The following is a 21,786-nucleotide window of genomic DNA, read 5'->3' as shown; positions in this document are numbered from 1 at the left end:
GGAGACCTCCGGAGATGAAAGGGGAGTGGAAAGTCTCATTCAGCCCTGGGATTTTGTGCTGATGCTGACATCAAGGGAAGAGCCTTGCACATTTGGATTGCCCTGTGGGGACAGGCAAGGGCTGTTCCCTCTACAGAAGGAAGTGAAACCTACTCGCTTGCCCAGGCCACAGACAACTTTAGTGTTACAACTAATTGCACTCATTGCCTGGAACCCCTTGGGTAAAAGCGCAGGAGTCCACTGTCTGTGGGGAAAGAGCCAGCTCTCTTGGTGGGGTTTTTGGGGCTTATGATGTGTCTAGGTTACCTGGTGTCCCCGCAGGGTCTGAGAAAAGGACAAGTGTGAGGATGAATTCTGATCCGGGCTTATATTGTTGTCCTTCTTTAGTGTTGCCTTCTGCTTCCTGAGGAGAAAGAAGACAGCTCAGGAGAGGTTTTCTTGACGGTCGTCTCAACAGAAGAGCTCTGAGAGATGGAACCCGAGGAAGAAAGAATCCGTTATAGCCAGAGACTGGTCAGTGCTCTCCTTCTCTACTACAGCAAAATAGCCCCTCTTTGTTTCCAAGCTCAGTGACTGGACAGCAGGTCCAGACTCTTAGGTGGCTTCTCTGTGGGGAAGAAAGGTATATTAAGGCTCTTTGGTCTGAGGACTGAACAGTCAGGGCTTGACGAGTCCCTCTTTCTGACAAGAAGAGTCCTGTGTCAAATAGAACACGGCTTTTTTCTTAGGAAAATCATTATAAATAGCTAGACTTTGGATAGATTGTAGATACAGCACCAGAACAGCTATAAAGATTGTAGCTAAATGTCTTACGTGCAAATTTAAGAGCTCTGCTTTTGCTTGAGAGAATGGGGCAGCTTAGTTACTTCTGTATCCATTCTGTGACCTCTTAAAAGTTGTCTCCTGTGTAGTTATTAATAATGTTAAGACACGCAGGAAAACTACTGTTTGAACATTTTGGTAAGTACAAGTCAATTTAAAAGGCATTTATCTAGAACCTTCTCTAGTCAATATTCTGTGCCAGGCCCTGAAGAGACAGAGATAGTTAGAACACACACGGACCCCGCTGTCCAGAAGCTGACCATTCATCTTCCAGGGAAAGATGCAGCTTTGCTGTGGTGAGAGTCTTAGTTTTAGTGGGAGGACTCTCTGTGCTGCTATATTTACGTCTCTTCCTCTAGCACTTGTTTGGGATTGTTAATGTGTTGTTCCAGCAACATTTAGGAAGGAACATCCCTAAATCGTATGCAGTCTTTCTCTGTGATAGACAGGAAAATGTTATCTACAAGCAACTTACAACTTTACTGCTGGATAGAAGGTACCTTGAATTATTTTTAACAAATTTTTTTCAATTAACAAAAGACTATTTTTTTAGTCCTGGGTTCTTCCTTCTCCCACACCCACTCCCATTGGGAAAAAGAGAAACAACCCTTGTGACAGATATTTATAGTCAAGCAAAACATGTTTCCAAATTGATCGTGTCCAAAAACCATAGGTCTCATTCTGCGCTCTGAGTCCATCATCTCTGCACTGAGAGATAACAGTCCTCTGGAATTGTGGCTTGTTATTGAGTCGATCAGAGTTCTGAAGTCTTTCAAAGTTGTCTTTACAGTGTTGTTAGTGTGGAAAGTGTTCTGCTGGTCCTGCCAGCAGTTCATACTCTACAGCAGTTCATACATTACTCTTTATCATCTGTTCTTGAAAGGCAAAACTATTAAATTAAGACGACTTTATAGATGATCCATGCTATGTGACTTTTGCTGTTGGAAATTGACCTATCTGAATAAATAGATGCCACAGATCTTTTTAGTGAAGCTAAGGATACGTTCTATCCAGCGTTGAGCTCTGTCCGCAGAAATTGTATCTCCTACAAAATCAGCGTTAGTCAAGAAACTTGTATTGGTTGTTAGACATTTATTTCCAAGTAGAGTGGTATTGTTAGCCCAATACAAATGTAGTATCCAGGGTTTAGAGCCTTGTGGACTCCAGATCAAATTTAGACTTCAGAAACATTTTTTTAAGTGCCTACTGCGTGTGAACTACAGTGCTAGACCCAGGATGCAAGGACCAAAATGAAAAGCAGTCCTTGCCTTCAGGGGGTACAACATGTACAAATAAGTCAATACCAAATGAATTGAGGAGGAATTGAGCTCGTTAACAATTAGGGGGAGTCAAGAAAGGCCTCTTAGTAGAGAGTCCTCCTGGAGGGAAGGCTTGGGGGAAAGAACAGTGAAGTATCCAGGGGCAAGAAGGCTTTGGGGAATGGCCTGTGAACAAGCTTGAGGCAGGAGGAGGAGTGTAAACTTTGGGGATAAAAGTTAGAGACTTTTTTCTTCTATCCTTCACTGACTTAAAAAGAGAAGTCTTTGTAAATAAACTATGGGCATCCTTTGACCAATCTGTGATTTTTAAAGTTGATCAAAGTATAGAATTCCTTATTTTGTGTGGCTACTGATTATGGAATATGAAAGGAAGGAAGTAGGTATGACAGGTTCCCTCAATTTGACCAGTGAGGGTAAAGTTTTTGTGTGATCACTGTGATACGGCTCTTCTAAAAAAAAGGTTTTCATTCTATTGACATTTTTTGTATTACTTCCCTTCCCAAATGCACCCCCCCTCCCATTTCCCTATCCACTGAACTATCCATCATAACAAAGAATAAAAAAAGAAAAGATCAAAAGGCAAGTCAGTGAGATTAACCAACCCATCAGCTGACTCTGACAGTGTTCTAGACCCCTTGTTCCTCAGAAGCGAGAGATTAGTGTGCAAGGGAGGCAGGTGTGTTTTCTCATTTCTTTCGGCAGACCAAGATTCATCCTTTATAATTATATACTATTCGTGTTGTAGTCAGAGGATCACCATGTAATATGGGGGCTATAATTATTATGTTCATCAACGTTTTTCTGTTATCCTGAAAAAAATCATTTCAGGAATCAAGTGCCTATTTCTATAGCAAATATTAACATCTTCATTTGTAAAGGAATCTCTCTAGATGGGTTAGTCCTATTCTCTTTCTCTTCAGTGTCACAACTAGATAACTGACCCATAGCCTTTTTTATAGTGTTTTGAAATCTTCTTTTACCTGCCTTTCTTTTTTACTGTTGAAAATTTGCTAGTAAGAATAAAAATACACTTTCTAAGAACTTGGTACCAGGTTGGGAGGGGCAGTGTGGTGGAAAGAGAGAGAGCTGGACCTGGAATCACAAGAGATCCAGGGCCATATCCTTCCTGTGATACTTCTTAGTTCTACTGTGACCCCAGGGAAGACTCCTAAACTCTCTGAGCCTCAGTTTTTCCCTCTGTAAAATGAGCAAATAATACCTGTAGCATTACAACAAGGTTGTTGTAAGGGCCAAATGAGATACTGTAAATATAGTGTCTTGAAAGTCCTGTGTAAATATCAGCTATTATTACTTCTGCTGTTTATGAACTACTACAGCTGTGTCTAAAGAGCACAGACTCTGCTTGGCAAAGCAAATTTTGACTTGTCTCTAGCTCTTGGGAGAAGTAGGGATCATAATAATTAGAGAATAATTTGGTGGTCTCTTGGCTGAATTTTATTATCGCTGTGGATTGTGGCAAATGTTCCTTACCTAGATGGGTTGTCTTTGCAGTAGAATTTGTGAATACCAAACTTTCGAGTGCCTATTTTTCTGGTGCCAGAGGTGAATTGACTGGTAAAGAAATAGACACAGATGAACAATGATTGTCTTTCCTTAAGCAAGGAAAGCATCCATTTTTTTGAATGGGATTTTTCCTTGCAGATTCTTACAACATGATCTCGTAGTCAAGTGATCTACTTTAGAGATCTTAGTGGGGGTGGTTTGTTCTGCACAAAAGATGCCATGTATTAGAAAACAGATTTTATATTTACAGGGAGCTTAGGAAGTGACTGGTAAATGCCCTGATGAAGTTGACTAAGGAAGTATTGGGCAGCGTGGCTGCTCTCCATTGAGGGAGAATGGCTCTCAGAGTTCAGCTGAAGCATAGGCAGGATTCCACAGCCTGAGATTCTACAAGGGAACTCTGTTCAAGAGTAATGGAAGCTTCTTAGGAACAAAATTCTAATGCTCTAAATGATTGTGTTGAGGAAGAAAAGGGAGGAGGTATTTCAAGAAACTGTGGCCACAGAAGGAAGTGATGAAGCTGAGATTGTGAGGAGACTAGTCTGGAAGATGAGAGCAAAGAGAGGTGACTAAAGAAGAAGACAAGAGAAGGGCATGAGCCAGCCCAGAGCCCTGAGCCGAGGTTTAGGAGAGGAGCTCAAGGCAACAATGGCGGGGGGGGGGGTGGCATGGGGCATATTCATTTATTTTCTTATTTTGGGCACTTTGTGGGTGACAAGAAGAGGAACGAGAAAGAGAACCATGCTTGCAGCGAATGAGACAGTAACTGAAGGACACAGGCATTGAGGTGCCGTTCAGTACTTTACCTCTGTTTTCTCCACCGAGGAGAAAGATCAGAAAGGAGGGGACAGAAATGTTTATCGGGGAATTGAGAGAGAGTTAGCAGACTAAGTGAAGAAATGGTCAAAGAGCAAGCAAAGGAAAGTGGCTGTGGTTATGCTCCTACTCCCTGGGCGCACGTGAGAAAAGGGGCTCCTGGGAGGGAGGCGAGCCCTGGTGCTCTCGGACGGATCAAGGATGATGGCAAAGGAGTTCGCACACTGGAGCTAGGGAAATGCCTTACGTTTCGAAAAGGGAAAGAAGGTGGTTCCTTTCTGTGACAAGATGACAAATTGTGCCGTCAATTCCTGGCAAGATTCTAGACCGTTGTTGAAGGGGTGCTTTGGTGAGTGTAAGGAAGTGGTGGTCCTGGCGCTACTGAAAGATGTCATATCACGATGATGGGCTCCTTAAAAGCAGGCTGACTTAGCTGGTAGATGAGGGAAATTTAGGTCTGGTACGCTTAGATTTCAGCAAAGGCCTGAAAAAGTCTCTTTCCAAATCTGCATGCACAAGGTGGAGAGATGGGAATTAAACAGTAGTACGGATAGAAGTGGGCTTGGAGACCCAGAGAGTGGTGGGTACGAGGAGGCTGGTCAGCCCAGCAGGAGGTCTTATTTTTTCCATTTAATAAGCACTTATTAAGCACTGCCTGTGTGCACGGAATGGTGTTAGCCTAGTCTAGAGGATTCAGACAGAAATGAAATGACCTTTGCCTTCAAGGATCTCACTGCCAAGCTGATAGGAGTAAAATCGGCCGTGGCTTCCTGTTGCTCTTAGGACAAAATATAAACTGGCATTTAAAGCCAGTTAGAACCTGGCATTGAAAGAGCCCCTTCACAGGGGCTCCCACCTACCTTCTAGTCCAGTTTCTTTATTACTCCCCTTCATACACTCTTTCTTCCAGCCAAACTGACCTGCTGTTTGCTATTTTGTGACATTCTAGAGCCAGCCTCCATGCCTTTGTTTAAATGGGCCCCTCGTCTGGCTTGTATTCCCTCTTGAGTACCCAGTTTCCTTCAAACCATAGCTCAAGTGCCATCTCTGACAGGAGGCCTTCCTGGATCTCATTCCCTCATGTCCACACCATCATGCTTCTCCTGTTCAAATTACTTTGCATTTGCTTCCTTGTATACATATCTCTCTCCCAGTAATACATATGCTTCTTGAGGCCAGGAAGCATTTTGATTTTCTTCCTCATATGCCCAACATCCGACCCAGTGCCTGGCACGGAGTAGATACAAGCAATACATGTTTGGGGGATGCTGGTGGGAAAGAGCCCTGATACCTAGGGCTGGTGGTGGAACAGGCTGCTTCTGAGGATCCTTTCCTGCTTCCCTGTGATGAGGTTTTTCCTCACAGCCACTTTATAAGGTGGACAGTGCTAGTCTAGGGTGCAGCCTTCCTCAGAATTCTGGTAGAGAACTTAGGGACATTTTTGACACATCCTTTATTGTATCTGGGCCCTTTCGGTTAGACTATAAATTACCTACCTAAAGCTGACCCCTTGTGAATCTGTTGTTCTCTTTGTATCTTTCACAGTACCTTGCACATAGAAGGGCCTGAAAGAATATTGATTGATTTGCTTTGACCTGGATTTGATCTGCATATCTAGAAAAGTTAATTCCTCCAGCAGCAGCACATAGAGCTTCCATCCTCATCACAAATAAAAAGAGTCCCCCAACACTAATTTAAAGGGCTTGAAGTGATTATTTAATGTCTTAGAGATAAGTGATAAAACTGAGCAGCTAATATCAATATTTCCCTTGTGTCATCTTGTTTAATCGTGCCCAGAACCCTTGCATGGGAGAAGGTCTTTAGTGAAGGACTTATCATAGAGCTCTGTTCTGGCATTGTTGGGTCCCAACTTTTTATCACTGACTTAGATGAATATGCTTGGCTTATAGCTTGCTTATCAGTGTTGTAGGTGACTTCACACATGAAGAGATAGCTCTGTTCAGGATGGAATCAGGATCTAAAAAGGTCTTGGCAAGCTTGAACTATTTGGGGCGGGGGGACAATGACAAGATAAAATTTGAATGTAGGAGGTTAAACATGAGGATTTATAGTTGGGTTAAGGGGAAAAAAACCCCAAGTGCACAAATATAGGATAGGAAAGATGAGTCTAATCAATGGCTCATGTGATAAAGACATGGTAGGGTTTATGGCCTGGGAAGGTAGCATGTCGGGGAGAGATAGCTAATGTGATCTTAGGCTACATGAATGGAAGTAGAGAGAGGTCGTAGTAGGTTTTCTGTACTCCTGTCCTGGTCCCATGACTTCTGAAATGTTGGGCTCAGTTATTCACATTACATTTTAGGAAGGTCAATGAGGAATTGGAGCATGGGCAGAGGAGGGAGACCAGCATGGTAAGGACAGTCAGAACCTTGCCACATGAGGATCAATGACATAAACTGAGGCTTTTATTTTATCTGCAGAAAAGCTTTTGGAGGACATGATAGCTTTCTCCCAATGGTTTACCATGTGGAGGAGGGCTAAGGTTGGTTTGTCATGATCCTCGAAGGCAGAATTAGGAGGAGGAGGAGGTGGTATTACAGATCGTTAGATTCTGGCTCAGTGTAAGGGAAAACTTTTTAACCCTTTGGCTTTTGCAGAAGTGAAATGGGCTGCCTTGGTAGTGAGGTCTGTTCTTTCCATGGTTACCAGGGATCCCTTATTGCTATATCCAGGGACTGTTCTTGTCTTCATTCTGTTTGACCTCTCTGTTACTTTTTATCCTGTCAACTGCCCCCGCCTCCTGGCTACTTTCTTCTGCCTTCATTCTCAGTTGCCATGACTGACTCTTCATGCCCTATCCCTCCCACTAAGTGAGCTTTGTCCCGAGGCATCTTTGCTCTGCCCTCTCTTAAAACCTCTCCATTGTGAACGCGTTCATTCTTATGGGTGACCCCCAAATAGATAGATCAGGCCTTCATGAAGTTCCTCCTGCTTCATAGACCTACCTGGATATCCTATAGAATTCTCACCATGTTCTCAATGGAAGTCATTATCTTCCCCTTAAAATCAAACCTCTTGTAACTTCTCTGCTTGTCATGAGATAAAACCTTCCTTCCAGACATCCTCGGGTGAATTGTTCTTTCTTCACCCCCTAAATCCAATTATTTGCCTAGTATTAATTTCATTCTCCCTCCAACATCTGACTTTTGACCTTCCCATTCATATGGTCAGTATGCTCACACAGGCCCTCATCACCTCTGCCCTGGGTTGTTGCATTAGCCTGCTAATTTTTCTCTCTTTGCAATCCAGGTTCCACACAACTACCAAATTGATATCTCTACAGCACAGGACTGATGAGATCACTGCCCTGTTCGTGAAGGTTCAGTGATGCCCTTTTGGATCTAGTATAAAATAAACTTCTTTAGCATTTAAAGTCACATAGTCTGGCTCCAATCTGTTTTGCCTGAATGATTTCATTATTCCATCAGGCCCAACGTTACTCCTTACACACTCCGGGGTCTAGCCAAACTGACCTGCTTGCCATTCCTGTAAATGCTTTTCCATCTCCATTTCCAGTGCTTTTTCTTAGGCTGTCCCCCCACGTTTGACGCATCCTCCCATATCCCCTCTGCCCCTTGAAATCCCTAGCTTATTTCAAGGTGCTGTTCAAAGCAGGGGTTCTTAAACATTTTTGTGTCTTGGACCCCTTTGACAGTCTGAAACCTATGGACCCTTTTTGGGGTAATATTTTTAAGTACATGGGATTATAAAAAGATTACAACTATATTGAAAAACAGTTATAACCAAATATATTAAATGTTTATTGAATTCTTTTAAAAAATGTTTTTCCCTTGGATTACGTGTAATCAAATTATTTTTAAGAAAAATAAACCTTGACCCCAGGAATTGCTGTTCCACAGGAATACTTAGCCAATCTCCCAGTTGTTAGTGTTTTCCATCTCCCCCTCCCACTCCAATTACTTTGTATCTCATTTATGTATTTTGTATTTCTTTATCTTTGTACACGTTTCCCTTCTCGTAAAATGTAAGCTCTTTAAGGACAGAGACTTAATTTTTATGACCAGTAGTACCTAACACAGTGCCCAATACTGAGCAGTTTCTAAATAAATGCTTGTTGTGTTGAGGTTTAATTGAACTTGGAGTCTTCAGGGACAGGCTAGACGATCACTGAGGGATAAATTCAGCTTGATGACCTAAAGCAGTCCTCAATCTTAGGTTGTCCATTTTATCCTACTATGTACTACAGTCTAGATTACAGGCATTCTTCATCCACTTGCTTTTTCCTGTGTGGATAGTTTGTGCCGAGCTCTTTAGGGTTATCTTGAGTCTTAAGTGGTAGGCATGGCAGTGTTTGGGGGCGTGATGCAGTCAATGCTGTGTAAGTTGCCGTGGTTATTTCCTCCTTGATTTGGACCCAAAAATTTAAGAAGGGAGCAAAGGTCAGATCATCTCCTCATTTTTTGCCTAGCCTCACTAGTTTGAGATATCTCTAATTTTTCCACCATGTCCCTGCCTGTCAGAGACCTCCCCCTCTCCCTTTTTCAGTTTCTTTTTGTGTGTTCTCTTTCCCCATTCAATGGTAAGCTCCTTGAGGGCAGGGGCTATCTTTTTCTTTTCTCTTCCTATTTGTATCCCCAGCACTTAGTATAGTGCCTGGCACATAGTAGGAGCTTAATAAATGCTAATTTACCTTGATTGACTGATCTTGCACTAGACAGCCTCCATGATGGTAGCAAATAGCTGTCAAGTGTATTTCTCCCTATCTTATGCCTTACTTGATATTAATGATGAGTAGGTTGTGTGAGCGTTATCTCTGCTACATCTTTCAAGGAATTCTTTAAAGATTTGGCTTGGAGAGGAAAACCTTCAAAGAAGCTTTTCTCCCTGTTGATTCCTGGGAAAGGGAGAAGTGCTGGACTTGTGAGGTTTCATTCTTATGGAAAACTCCCAGATAAGGAAATTCCTCTACAATTTAGATATGTTAGAATTGCCAAAGGCCATGAGAGGTGAAAGGACTTGACCGGGGTCACACCACCTTCATGTGGCCGAAGCAGAGCTGGGACCCCATCTCCTGGCTTTGAGGCCAGTTCTTTGACCATTGCACCTTGCTGCCTCTTAAGTCAGATAGTTATAATCTATACACAATCATCTTAGTGGGCATTCTATTCTTTGTACCTTTCAGTCAACTGTGTGACCACAAAGATATGATCTGTTGTAAAATGTAGTTTGTAAAAGCCTACCTCTTCTCTTTGTGCTCTCATCAAGGATGTTTGATGGTTTCTGAAGTTGGGGATGTTAGTGCTTGAGAAAATAGGTTACTAATCATTTTTTAAAAAATAGTTTCTTTTCAGTTATCGAGCATTTATTTATTATTTCTTCCTCTTACTCCTTCCCTCCCTCCTGGTATCTCTCACTCCTACCCTCATTCCCACCCCCACCCCCCCGGAAAAACCAAACCAAACGCTTGTAACAAGTATACTCAAGAAAAACAAATTCCCATGTTGGCCATGTTCAAGAATGTGTCTCATTCTGTGTATTAATTCATTACTTCTTATTAGAAGATGAATAGCATTCTTCATCCTCAGTCCTTTCAATTCATGGTTGAGCATTGCCTTGATCAGAGCTCTAAGCCTTTCATAATTGTTTGTTTTCACAGTGTTGATGTTATGGTATTCGTTATTCTCCTGGTTCTGCTCACATCAGTTTACACAGGTCTTCCCAGGTGTACGAGACTGTCCTGCTGCCAGTACTCTATTTAAGTTGGGATGAAGTGAAGTGTTTATGCATCATGGAATAGTTAATGAACGGTTTAATTGGCTCTGACCACAGGAAGTACATGCAGCAAAGTTACAGGGGCTTCTATAGATGTGGACCCATCATCTCCATTTGGAAACTCCGTCTGGTCGGCAGAGTTGGGTTGGTGACTCCTCTGGTCTTCCGACATCTAGATTCCATGTGGGTAGAACTTTTTAATGCCCTTAGGTGACCAGGAAGCTAGTCAGTCAGTAAGTGCCTACTGTGTACCAAACACTATACCAAGCACTGGGGATACAAGAAGAGGCAAAAGACAGGCCCTCCCTGCCCTCAAGGAGCTTACAATCTAATGAAGGAGACATCATGCAAACAGACATGTGCAGGCAGGTTACGTACAGGTTAAGTAGGAAATAATTAACAGAAGGAAGGCACTGGAATTAAGTGGGACTGGGAAAGGCTGCCTGTAGAAGATAGAGTTTTAGTTAGGACTTAAAGGAAGCAAGGGAGGTCAGTAGGCAGAAACGAGGAGGTAAAGCATTCCAGGCACTGGAGACAGGCAGGGGAAATGCTGGGAGCTGGGAGAAGAAAGCCAGTGTCATTGGATGTAAGAATACATGGCAGGGAGTAAGGTGGAAGAAGGATGGAAAGGTAGGAGGAAGCTGGTGATGACAGACTTTGGATTCCAGACAGAGCATTTTGTATTTGATCGAGAGGCAGCAGGGAGCCACTGGGGTTCATTGAGTGGGGCGAGGGTGGGAGGATGACGTGATCAGAGCTGTGTTTTAGGAAAATCATTTTGGTGGTTAAATGGAAGATGGATTGGAATGCAGACAAACTGGAGGCAGGCAGGCCCACCAGAAGGCCATTGTAATAGTCCAGACCTGAGGGGATGAGGGCCTGCACCAGGGTGGGGACAGTGTCGGGGGAGAGAAGGACTGGGAAGGTGGTGTTGCCCTCTGTGTTAATAGGGAAGGAAGCAGGGGGCAGAACTCAGGGGGGAGATAAGGAGTTCTGTTTCGGACATGTTGAGTTTAAGATGTCTACTGGACATCCAGTTCAACATACCTGAAAGAGAGGTGGAGATGAGGTTGGAAGTCAGCGAAGAGGTTAGGGCAGAATAGGTAGATTTGAGAATTATTAGTATGGAGATGGTCATTAAATTCATAGAAGCTGATGCACATCAGCAGATCACCAAGTGAAGTAGTGCAGAAGGAGAAGAGAAGAGGGCCCAGGACAGACCCCTGAGGGACACCTACAGGAATAGCTGGATGAAGATCCAGCCAAAGAGACTGAGAAGGAGAGGTCAGAGAGGTGGGAGGAGAATTGGGCGGGGGTTGGGGCGAGGGGTCCTGAAAACCCAGCTAGAAGAGAGTCTCGGGGAGGAGAAGAGGATCAGTGGTGTCAGAGGCTGCAGAGAGGCAAAGGAGAGCAAGAACTAGGAAAAGGCCACTGGAGTGGGCCGCTAAGAGACATCGGTGACTTTGGAGAGAGCAATTTCAGTGGAATAATGAGGCTGAAAATCATGTTGTGAGGGGTTAAGAAGAGAGTGAGAGAAGGGGAAGTGAAGGCATCTATCACAGACAGCCTTTTAAAGGAGTTTGGCTGCAAAGGGCAGTAAAGGAGATGTGGGACGTAGTCAGCTGGGACGGAAGGATCAAATGAGTTTTTTGAGGTTTGGTGGAGATGTGGGCGTGTTTGTAGGTAGCAGGGAAGGAGTCAGTAGACAGAGACTGTAAATAAGTGAGAGAGAGGGATGACAGAGGAGGCAGGATGATACGGGATCACTGGAGCAGGCAGAGGGGCTCGCCCTGGTCAGGAGTCAGGCCACCTCCTCGTGTGAGACAGGAGTGGAGGAGGAGAGAGGGGCAGAAGGCATCTGAGTGATGGGAGATGAGGAGGGAGCTCACGGGGAATGGCCTCAATGGGTCTGTAAAAATTGAGGCAAGGTCCTAGCCAGAGGCTACCAGGAAGCTGTCTCCAGGGAAGCAGGAGCCAAGCAGTTTCTTGTGACAGGAGGGAAGATGAGCCAGCAGGGGCACACGAACAGGGGAGCGTGGGACAGACCTGTGTTGTGGGAAATCCTGGTGTGTAGTAGTCTTACCACCAGGTTTCTTTGAAACCATCTTTTTCTTCATTTCCTACAGCATAATAATATTCCATTTCATTCATATGCCATGACTTGTTCAACCATTCCCCCACTCTATGGGTATCTCCTTGGTTTTGCCATCACAGAAAAGAGCTACCTTAAATACTTTAGTACAATATGCGACCTTTTCTTTCTTTCTTTCTTTATCTTTTCTTTTTTTTTCTTTTTACTTTTTGGATCTCTTTGGGTTGTGGGCCTACAAGCCTGGTATTTCTAGGTCAAAGAGTATGCCTAATTTAGAAACTTTGTGGGCATAGCTCCAAGTTTTTGCCAGTCATTCCTAAGACTCAGATTAAGAGATTTACTAAAGGATAGAAACGGATGGTGTACTACTCTGAGGAGATATACCAATTCCATTTCTTTACTTCAGATGGTTATGCTCTACATTCAGTCTTTTGTTCTCTGAAGTACCTGCCAGACCTTTTCTTTGTACTTGGAACCAGGAAATTGAAGCTTTTTGCAGCCAGTCAACAACCGTACGAATTTTAAGTATTTCCTATGTTCCAGGCATGGGGATATGAAGGAAGGCAGAAATAGGCCCATCCCTTAAGGAGCTCACATTCCAGCGCAAGAGACAACAACTGGGGCACATAACAGATCTGTACAGTGTCTCGAGTCAGCCTCAGAGGAGAAGGCTCTAGCGGCTTGGAGGCCTGGAAGAGCCTCTTGCTGAAAGCAGAATTTGAGCTGAGTCCTGAAGGAGGCCAGGGAACAGATGAGGTGGGAAAATGTTCCACACTTGGCACAACCATTCCAGGGGCATAGAAATGGGAGATAGAGTGTCTTATACGAGAAGGAAATGCTAGTGGGCCGGGAGGAAAGGAGAAGGAATTGGAGGAACGGGCTGGCTTGTGAAGGCACGTAAGTGGCAGAAGGCTTGATGTCTGATTCTGGAGGGAAGCAAGGAGCCACTGGCGTTTATTGAGTTGGGGGAGACATGGTGAGTGGAGGATTGGAGTGGGGAAAGACGCAAGGCAAGAAGCCAGCCAGAAGAAGGATTGTTGCAGTAGTGCAGAAGTGAGGGCCTGAGCTAAGGTAGAGCTCTTGTGAGTGGAGAGAATGGGATGTACAAGGGATGTTGGGAAGGTGAAAACGCTATTTGGCAACTGATTCGTTACATGGGATGAGTGAGAGTGAGGATTCCAGTTTGACACTGAAGTTGTGGGCGTGGGTGACTTGGAGGATTCCTGGTAGTGCCCTTGACAATAGTTGTGAAGTTCAAAAGAGTGGAGAGTTGGGGGGGGGAATGAATATTGGTTTGGAAATACTGAATTTGAGATGACTACTAGGTATCCTCCTTAATATGCTCAAAAGGCATTTGGTAATGTGGGATTGGGCAGCTAGGTGTACACAGTGAATAGAGTACTGGGCCTGGAGTCAGAAAGCCTCATCTCCCTGAGTTCACATCTGGCCTCTGACACTTACTAGCTGTGTGACCCTGAGCAAGTCACTTAATCCTGTTGGCCTCAGTTTCCTCATCTGTAAAATGAGCCAGAGAAGGAAACAGCAAGCCAGTCTAGTGTCTTTGCCAAGAAAACCCCAAATAGGGGCAGCTAGCTGGCACAGTGGATAGAGCACCAACCTTGGATTCAGGAGGACCTGAGTTCAAATCTGGCCTCAGACACATAACACTTACGAGCTGTGTGACCCTGGGCAAGTCACTTAACCCCATTGCCTAGCCAAAGAAAGAAAAAAAAAGAAAACCCCAAATGAAGTCATGAAAGGTCTGATATGACTGAAGTGCCTCAATAATAACATCATGGGTCTGGAGCTCAGGAGAGACTAGGGCTGGATATCTGGCTCTGGGAATCATCTGCTTAGAGATGATGATCGAACCCATGGAAATGGATGAGGTCACTAAGCGAGATAATAGAGATCAAAAGGAGAAGAGGGCCCAGTTCAGAGCTCCTGAGTCACCCCGGTTACTGGGCATAGATGGCATTGGATGAGTGTTCTCCAACCCTTCTTAGGTGTGACCTTGTGGTTGTAACAGATGTGTGAAATTGCCACCTTCCTCACCAGGCCCAGTCTGCAGTGCAGTAATTGATTTCTTGGGAATAATATTTGTAGTGCTTTACCAATCTTTATCTCTTCCCAGCCACTCTGGGAGGTTAAGTGTTATTCCCATTTTATAGATAGGAAATGAAGACAGAGGTGAAGTGACTTGGCCAGGATCAGCAGACCAGTAAGTGCCTGAGGGTAGATTCAAATTTGGGTCTTTCTGATATGAGGTTCAATGCTCCATTTACAGTGGTGAGCTGCCTTTAGGATGTAGGAATAGGATATGCAGAGTTATTAAATCATGGAAGTCTTTTTTTTTAAAATTTGTTTATTTTAGACAAATGCTAAAACTTAAATACATAATAAGAAAAGAGAAAGAAACATAAACTCAAATATTATAAATATAATATTTATATATTTATAAGTATAAATAAATATAAAATGTCATGTGCACAGCAGAACATAGGAGAGGATTCAAAATATATAGCAATAACTTTTCATTTCAAGAAAGCCTATACATTAAATACTGTGTGTTATGTTGAAAGCTGTCCATCTTTTCTTTGCTTCCTTGTAGGTTTAATCATGGCACTCTTAAAACATGCCACTTATAGGCCATTTTCCCCTGGAATTAAAATTTTCCTAGCTAGACAAATACAAATTCTCAATTGAGTTCTCAATAAGCATTTATTAAGCACTTGTGTACCAGGACCTCTGCTCCGTGTTGGGGGATTTACACAACAGATCTCTGCCTCTGAAGTATCATGTAATCTTTTGGGGAGAAATAACATGTACTTGTATAAGCAGATGCAGAATAGATGCAAAGTAATCTAAGCAACTAGTGACCAGGTGGATCAGGAGCAGCTTCTTGGAAGAAACGGCCCTTGAAGCGAATTTCCACGTAAACTAAGGCTTCAGTGAGGTGAAGGGGAGGAGGCATGAGGAAAGCCTGGGTGAAGCAAGGAGACCAGTATGGCTGAAGAGTGACCAGAGAACCTAGAGTGTGTAAAGAAAAGTGAGGCCTAATAAATGTGAAGAAGATAGGAGCCAGATTGGGAAGGACTTTCAATGCTCGACAGAAGAGCTTGGCTCTTTACAAGAGGCAGGCAAGGCAATGAAAGGTCAAATCTTTGGCGGCTGCGTAGATCAGAGAAGAGAGAGATTGGATGTAAGTAGAGCAGTCCAGACAGGAGACGCAATTGGGAAGGGAGAGGAAGGTGTAAAATTATGGAGACAGAACAGATCAGAATTTGCAACTAATTGACTATAAAGGGTAAAGGAGAAGGAAGGATCGAGGATGCTTCCTAGGTTTCAAATCTAGGTGACGAGAATCCTCAACAAATAGAGGACATAAGAGCAATGGTGAGTGAAGTCTGTTGTAAGCATGTTGAATTTGAGATGCTTATTATGGGTCATCTCCTTGGACTTGTCAGCACCCCAGCTTTAGAGTGGGAAGGCTTCTAGGCCACCTTTCACATCTGACAGAGGAAACTGAGGTGCAGCAAAGTGAGGTCACTGACCTACCCAAGATCCTTGGTAGAAGGTGGCAGAGCTGGTGTCCAATCCAGGTCCTTTGTTCCCAGTCCAGCAGTGATGTGGGACTAGACTTCATGAGAAGCTTCTGAGATCCGTGTGTGGGTGGGTGTGGGTGTGTGTGAGAGAGAGAGAAGAGGACCTTGGACCAGAGTGGGGGGATCCACTCACAGCCAAGCAGACAGTAGGAAAATCTGGAGAGAGCAGTGTCACGGAAGCCCTGGGGGGAGAGAGAGGATGGTCATCAGTGTCAGATGTTGACAAAAGGTCAAGAAGGATGGGGATTAAGAAAAGGCCATTGGATTTGGCAAGGGAGATAATGAAAGTGGAAATGTGATGCTGCAGAAGGATGATGACCAAGCTTGTCACCAAAGAAAAGAAAGGAGAAGGTGCTTTCTTCTCCCCTCCTTTGCAGAGGTGATTAGAGGCCATAGATGTAAAACACTGTATATACTGTCAGACCTTTTGATATATTGATTAGATTTGTTGAATTGTTTTTCCCCCTGTGTTACAAGGAATTGTTCTCTGGGAGCAATGCATTGGAAAATGCAGATGATACAAAAACAAAAGCTGTCAGTAGATTTTTTTAGAAGAGTAACCTTAAAGAAAGCAGTGCCAGTTAAAAGATGAGGTTGAAAGCCAGATTCTAAGTAAAAGGTGGAGGCAGTTTATACAGATAGCTTTTCCTAGGAGTTTGATTGTGAAAGGTAGGAGATGTAGAACGTGGTGGCTTGAAGGGATAATAGGATCAAGTAAGGGGGTTTTCAGAATGAGGCAGCCTGCAAGGAACCCGTGGATAGAGAGAGGTGGAAAATTAAGGAGAGGGACAAGGGGTAACTGAAAAGGATGGACTCTGCAGAGCGCCCGAAGGGCTCCCCTTTCCTCCAAGTGTGGAGTGAGGGAGGGAGCAGTGGAGAAATGGCCTTGGTCTGTGGACGGTTTTTTCCAGAGAGGTATAAGGTGAAGTAAGAAAGGAATGGTGGGGGGGATCATGTAGATGGTCTGAGGAGGAGAATCTCGGCTTGATGGAAGTTTAGGAACCTCCTGCTCCACTCTTTCCCCATCAATTGCAGATCCTAGAATCTGTGAGATCTAGGTTTTAAAACTGAGAGACCTGAAAGGCCACCTGGCTCAGTTCCCTCACTCCCTCCATTTTCCAGATGTATAAACTGAGGCCATCAGATGTTAATGGACTTGCCCAAGATGACCTACGCAGAGACTGAGGTGGAATTTGGACCCCAGTCCTTTGACTCCCACGCATCTCCCCCCGTGCCATACTGAGGAAAGTACAAATCGATTGATTTGACCTCCTCTACATTTACATCAGAGGTGTGTCAAACATGAGGCCCACTACACTCCAGAGTGTGGAACCAGATTAAAATGTATCAGGAAATAGTTTACAGAAAAATAAAAATACAGCAAAACATGGATAAGCCCACGTTTAAAAAACTAAACCAGTTTGCCACCTACAGGGATCCTTATGCACTCAGGTGCAGTGGCTTCCATTTCTGTTTGTTTTATGTCATCTCCTGAGCTCCTTGATCTTTTCTATCTCTCTCAGTGAGTCTGTTAGGAATTCAGTTCCACAAGTGTTTGAATGGAGGGCTTGTTCTGTGCAGGGAAGGCAATGTTGGTGGAGAAGAGCAAGACCCTTTCTCAGGAATTCAAAATGGAGGTGCTCCTAGAGTGTCTTTGCTTTTTCAGTATGTCGAGTTCATTTTTTCCACCAGCATCGATTCAGCCCTTATTGTGTCTAGGCATGTGGGATGCAAAGGTAAAACCAGAGAGGCTGCCCAATGGGCACTTCCTGGCAGTGGGAATGATGCCCCTGTGTACAGAGGGTCTTAGACCAGCCCAGCCCAGCAGCATGGGAAGGGAGCTGGCCAAAGAGCTCTAGGACATTTGGAGGAACCCTTGAATAGTTTCAACCTAGAAAATGTATTTGTAGAGTAACTGAGTACTTTCTGCCTGTCATTTCACAATAGCCCTGAGGTGGGTCTATTGTGGACCGATGTTATCTCATTTTGTAAATGACGGAACCAGAGGTCATCCAGCTGACAAAAAGGTCCGCTTCTCTTTGTGCAGCCCCCAAAGCACCCTCCATGATGCCTGAGCTCCCACGCCTTCCAGCAGGGGCAGGAGACCTAGAAGGTAACCTCCTTCAGAGCAGACAGGGACAGCTTTATTTTTTGTCTCTCTCATCAGTGGTAGGCCCTTAGTAAATGTTGATGGAGCCTTTAAAGTGAAATTGAAATCTAGTGAATAAAAATTGTTGTGCACAAAATTCCAGTGTTTAGAAATTTATGATGGTCTACCAGTTAGAATGACCAAAAATGCTTTTTGTGCCTTGCTCTGTCCCCCTGAGAGTCCTGAGAAGCTCTCCTTTCTTCATCGTCTTCCTTAAGGTATGGTGCCAAGAGCACCAGGTGTAGAGTTCAGGGATGGGGGCTTGCCGGATGCTGCCCAGGTCACTCACCCTTGGAGCCTCTTTAATACTTGTATCCAAAGGAAGCCTCTTTGTAAACCTTTAGCTGGTATAGAGGACGGCAGCTAGGTGGCGCCACGGTAGATAAGTGCCTGGATCTGGAGTCAAGGAAGACTCATCTTCATGAATTCAAATCCAGCCTCAGACACTTCCTAGCTGTGTGACCCTGGGCAAGTCACTTCACCCTGTTTGCCTTCGTTTCCTCATCTATAAAATGAGCTGGAGAAGGAAATGCAAACCACTCCTGTATCTTTGCCAAGAAAACCCCCAGTGGGGTCACCAAGAGTCAGGCACGACTGAAATGACTGAACGGCGACAGTCAGTGCAGATGTCGGTAGCTTATTGAGGCTTAGAAAATGTATTGGCCCCCAAAATCCACCGGTCTCTGCTCTGACCAGGGAGTTGAGCAAGCCCATGGCTTCATATTCCACTTGCAGGGAGGAGAGTGGAGAGTCTTCCTTTGCCTCTGAATCGAGGTGATTTTTGTCAATATTTTGGAGCAATCCTTCCAAGAAGGCTGTGTCCTAGGCCTAGTAGTTATATCATCAGTGGGTGTAGAGGGTAAAGTGCCGGCCTGGGGGGTAAGGAGACCTGAGCTCAGTTGCTTTAATTTATCATGTGACCTTGGGCAAGTCTTTTAATTTTCTTCTGTCCCAGGCAACTCTGAGGCTCTTAAGTTGGTCTTTTGCCTATCTAGCATGGAGGGAGTTTCTTTGTCAGTAAGATTAGTCCAAACATTGATGGGGGGTGGGGAGTGACCCTATTATTATACTCTGCTAATAAGAAAAGTGTTGATTTACCTCAATCTCTGGTTCCCTTTCAGTAAGGAATTTTTATCCATGATAGAACTTTCCCGTTATTATTTTAGGTGCTCTTTAAAAAAGGCTTTTTTAAAGTCTAAATTGTGTTTGCATTCAGCAAGACATGATTTCTTTGCAGAATATACTTTGCTATTCCCGCTGCAAATTGTAGCAGTTTAAAAAATAAAATATTCATTTAAAAATTCATTAAAAAATAAAATCTTCATTAAGATATTCTTCTAATGAAGCTTGATAAAAGCTATGGAAGTGTAAGCTCTGTGGGCATAGGGAGTGTGTTTGTGTAGCATTGAACCCTCCCCCCTCCAGCACACTTTTGCACATGACATAGACTGGAATGAATGCAAGTTTTTAATTCTCCCTCCTTAAGCTGCATTGCCTTCCCAATTTTCCCCTTCAGCTTAACATTTATTACTGGGCTTCTATGTGTCCAGTGGTCTGCCAGATGAGAGAAAAACCAAAGCAATGAGATCTTTTCCTTGTCCACTCGGTACTTAGGATCTAGGTGAGAAGTAACCTTTAGCCACTCTTCCTCCTTTACCCATTATCTCCTCTGTTGCCCTTTGGGTTGGTTCTTCCTCATACTTTCACCTGAATTTAGCCCCTTTCCATTCCTTTTTTTTTTTTTTTTTTTTTTTGCTAGGCAGTGGGGTTAAATGACTTTTAAATAGCTTTTCCTTTCTTCAGTCTGGGAAATCTGTGTATATGTGCATGACGGTTCACTCCTTGAATTGTTCACAGCTTACTTAATGCTAGCCTTCTAGCAAAATCCCTTTTGGTACAAAGTTAGTGGCAGGTGGTGGGTTAGACTCTCCTGGCCTATGAGCACCCATGAATGTGCTAGGTATTACCTTTGGCAGGTCACATTTGGCTCATGGTCCAGGAGTTGGATTCCTGAACTCTGAGGCCTTTCAGACTCCCTCCTAGCAATCTATCCTGCCTACTGCTACCACACTGACTGTAGAAATTTTATTTATGTTCTCTTCCCTTGATTAGTAACCTCTGGGAGTGCTGTCCATTGTCTTTGCCTATCAGATCAAGGTCAAATTACTGTGCTTGATTTTAAGGACTGTCCACAATCAGGCCTCGTCTCTTTTTTCTCACTTTACCTCCTGTGTGTGCCTTCGGTTTTGTTTTGTTTTTTTCAGACTGTTTGAGGTGGATAACACTTATGGGCCCCAGTTTCCTCATCAGTAAAATGAGGTGATTGCTGTAAATCAGAAAGGTGTGGTTTTTCTTGTTTGTTTTCCAGAAAATTTCAGTTCTATGATTAGATTACTCCAGTAAGATTACCTGGCCATTAAAGTCAGCGGTTGGGTCTTATACTCTGTGTAGCTCCCCTCCTCCACCCAGCCTTCTGTGATACCTGGCATCTAGGAGGAACTGAATAACTCCTGTTGAATTGAATACTTGGCTAACTTTGACTTCATCATACGGATGTTATTCATAGGCTCTTAAGCTGCAGAATAAAATGGCAAAAATAACTTTTACAGTTGTCATCTACTTGGACATGACTAAAAATTGTTTACAAATTGCTGTAGGTATGTGAAGTGCCATAATACACATAATGTAGGAATTCGTCTCTTGGGAGGGTGGCATTTAGAGGCAAGGAAGTTGGTGTTTGGGTTAAAAAATTCTGTAGCAAACATCACTGATAGAACCAAATGCCTATTGTGATGGTATTCAGGCCTTGTAAATGATACTTCAGTCAGAATCATTGTCCGCCAGGAGTTTCTTTGTAATCTTAGGAGGTATTATTATTCCCATTTTGCAGATCAGGATGGTGAAGCTGACAGAGCTAACGGAACTTGCCCAGGATCTCATAGATAGTAAATGTCCGAGTTCTATTTTGTGCTCAGATCTTCCTGACTCCAGGCCAAACACGCTTGCGCTCTCTCTCTCTCTCTCTCTCTCTCTCTCCCTCCCTCTCTCCCCCTCTCCCTCTCCTTTTCTCTCTCTTTCTCTCTCCCTTTCTCTCTCTCTCTCTCTCTCCCCCCCCTTCCCCCCTCTCTCTTTCTGTCCCTTTCTCTCCCCCTTTCTCTTTCTTTCTTTCCCTTTCTCTCTCTTTCTTTCCCTTTCTCTCCCTCTCTCTCTCCCTCTCCTTCTCCTTTTCTCTCTTTCTCTCTCCCTTCCTCTCTCTCTCTCTCCCCCCTTTCCCTCCCTCTCTCTTTCCCTTTCTCTCCCCCTTTCTCTTTCTTTCTTTCCCTTTCTCTCTCTTTCTTTCCCTTTCTCGCCCTCTCTCTCTCTCTCTCTCCCTCCCTCCCTCTCCCTCTCTCGCTCTCCTTTTCTCTCTCTCTCTCTCTCTCCCCCTTTCCCTCCCTCTCTCTTTCTGTCCCTTTCTCTCTCTTTCTCTCTCTTTCTTTCCCTTTCTCTCCCCCTTTCTCTTTCTTTCTCTCCCTTTCTCTCTTTCTTTCCTTTTCTCTCTCTCTCCCTCTCCTTTTCTCTCACTCTCTTTCTCTCTCTCTTCCTCTCTCTCTCCCCCTTTCCCTCCCTCTCTCTTTCTGTCCTTTTCTCTCCTTTCTCTTTCTTTCCCTTTCTCTCCCCCTTTCTCTTTCTTTCTCTCCCTTTCTGTCTCTTTCTTTCCTTTTCTCTCTCTCTCCCTCTCCTTTTCTCTCACTCTCTTTCTCT

At 44.0% G+C, this 21,786-nt stretch overlaps 1 protein-coding gene across 1 annotated transcript in view; it reads left to right on the top strand.

The window, feature by feature from the left end:
- The first annotated feature begins 387 nt into the window (after positions 1-387).
- Positions 388-21,786, top strand: part of KDM2A (lysine demethylase 2A) — a 93,301-nt gene continuing 71,902 nt past the window's right edge. The window contains 1 exon segment of the mRNA XM_027856044.1: positions 388-513. Within this exon segment, the coding sequence (XP_027711845.1) occupies positions 472-513 (42 nt within the window). The 5' untranslated portion in view covers positions 388-471.

This window comes from Vombatus ursinus, unplaced genomic scaffold (assembly GCF_900497805.2).
Source record: "Vombatus ursinus unplaced genomic scaffold, bare-nosed wombat genome assembly UNPS02011369.1, whole genome shotgun sequence".
NCBI classification, from domain to species: domain Eukaryota; kingdom Metazoa; phylum Chordata; class Mammalia; order Diprotodontia; family Vombatidae; genus Vombatus; species Vombatus ursinus.
The sequence above is the reverse complement of the archived record's forward strand: the minus strand, read 5'-3'. Positions and strand labels throughout refer to the sequence as shown.